Source organism: Centruroides sculpturatus, unplaced genomic scaffold (assembly GCF_000671375.1).
Source record: "Centruroides sculpturatus isolate CEXI.00-Female unplaced genomic scaffold, Cexi_2.0 scaffold719, whole genome shotgun sequence".
Classification (NCBI taxonomy): domain Eukaryota; kingdom Metazoa; phylum Arthropoda; class Arachnida; order Scorpiones; family Buthidae; genus Centruroides; species Centruroides sculpturatus.
Window position 1 is genome coordinate 180 of NW_019384910.1, and position 2,049 is coordinate 2,228.

A 2,049-nucleotide genomic window follows, 5' to 3' on the forward strand; every position below is an offset into this window, starting at 1 on the left:
TTATTTCAAATAGGCCTATATCTAAAAAGTATTTTGTTAATTAATTTATCAAATGATTTTAAAAATGATATGTATCATTCAATTACTTAAAATAATTTTGGTCATTTGAAATTGTCCAAAAACCATTTCAGAGGATATCAACTGAAGAAGAAGATTTTTAAGAAATATATTATATTCATTATAAATAATTAACCATTTATATTATCAAGTTTGCAAAATAAATAGTTTTACTTAACTAAATTGAAGATTTTACTAAAATTTTTAAAATGACAATAGTTTTCCAAAAAAGTTAAAATTTTGTAATAAACTTGCCTATGTATTCCATCAGATTTTTTTGTCTCAGAAATAAGATTCTTTCCTTGAGGAGAATACAGAGCAAAACTTATTTCCAGTTTATTTTTTGTATCAATATTTTCATAATCTGTATCTAAAACCTTAAAAAATTTATAACAAATTATTACTTTAAAATTTTCAAAATTACAGTAAATATTAATTACTATAAATTAGAATTCTAAATTCATACAAAACAAAAATCTCAAAATATAAACTCTAGAATATAATATAATTCAGTAATATAATAAATGATTTTAACCAACTTAAGAATATATATTACATTACATACAATATGTCCCATATAAAATGAAATCTATTAGTGTACTGGGAAATATGAATCACCCAACAAAAACACAATACTACGTGCTGGAATCAACTTGTTTAACATATGACTATCCTGCCAAATCAATAGACTCTTCCCAATAGCAGTTACATTGCAAGCAATGTTCTCAGTACTGTGCAAGAGAGAAAATGGATGTATTTGCAAGAGGAATTTGGTTTTTATCATCAAGACTTATTTGCATATGTGATGTTTGAGTACAGTGCATAATGATTTTGTCAGAAGTACTTAGAAAGTAAAGCTCCTAATAAGACTTCAGCTAAATATACTGGTGATGAAGTTTAGACAGGTTCTGTTATTAACAACAAGGAACATACAAGATATAAATGAACTGATTTATAGTTAAAGCCAAACAAACTGCCAAATTATTGAGCCAAATATATATAATATTGCTATGTAATTAATTAAATACTAAATGGATCTTTTGACCTCTTTTCAACTGAAGTAGACAATTTTCATAAAATTGTAATTTAAAATTTTCCATATATAGTTTTCTTCTTCCAAATATGATTTTACAAAGTTGGAACTATTATTTAGTTTTGTAAACTCGTACTCAAAAGAAAAACTATATATGGAAAACTTTACAATTTTTATAAAAATTGTCTACTCCAACTCATGACCAAAAGATCAAAATGTACATTTTGGAGTTAATTAAAAAAAATAAAGTTCTTTTTTAATTGTGGTATGATAAGTCCTCATTAACAGCCAAATTGGTAGCTATATTGATAGAAGGAAAAAAATTTATTATATTATTATTATTATTATTATTAAATCTAGCATGAGATGGCAGCATAATTGCCTACCTCTAGACAAATTATTTATTATTTAATTAATTACCTAGCAGTATTATAGCTTGATAATTTGGCAGTTTGTTTGGCTTGAACACAAGAATTATGTTAGTGAATGGAGGGATTACATTTTATATGGAAAAGCCTGTACAGGTATACCTCGACTTACGTCGTTTCCAGTTACGTCGTTCCCGATTATACGTTGTTTGTCAAAAAAGTATACGGAAAAATAAAAATCAAGTTTAAGTCATTTTATTCGACTTTACATCCGTCCGCCACAAATATTGAATTCGTAATATCACTAGAAAAGCGTTTAAAGCACATAAAATCATATTAAAATATATACATTTACAAGTATGTACTGTATTTACAGAACAGTACATGCATTCGTAAATTTAGATTACTTTTTTCTGTACTCTATTAAAAACTGAAATTTATTTGTTTGTAAGCTTAAAATAGATTCTTATTAACCATATATTATTAAAAATGCATTAATAAATAAAATACAGAACTGGGAATAGTAATTTATGGTTTAGCCTAGTGACAAGTAGATTCGGAGACAAGTAAATTCGACTTACGTCGTTTTTC

General features: G+C 25.5%; 1 protein-coding gene across 1 annotated transcript in view; it reads right to left on the bottom strand.

Annotated features, from left to right (window-relative positions):
- Positions 1-312: 312 nt before the first annotated feature.
- LOC111631637 (transmembrane emp24 domain-containing protein 5-like) overlaps positions 313-2,049 on the bottom strand; it is a gene marked incomplete at its 3' end in the record, with an annotated part of 10,413 nt that continues 8,676 nt past the window's right edge. The window contains exon 2 of the mRNA XM_023375932.1: positions 313-434. Within this exon, the coding sequence (XP_023231700.1) occupies positions 313-434 (122 nt within the window). The remainder of the gene's footprint in view (positions 435-2,049) is intronic.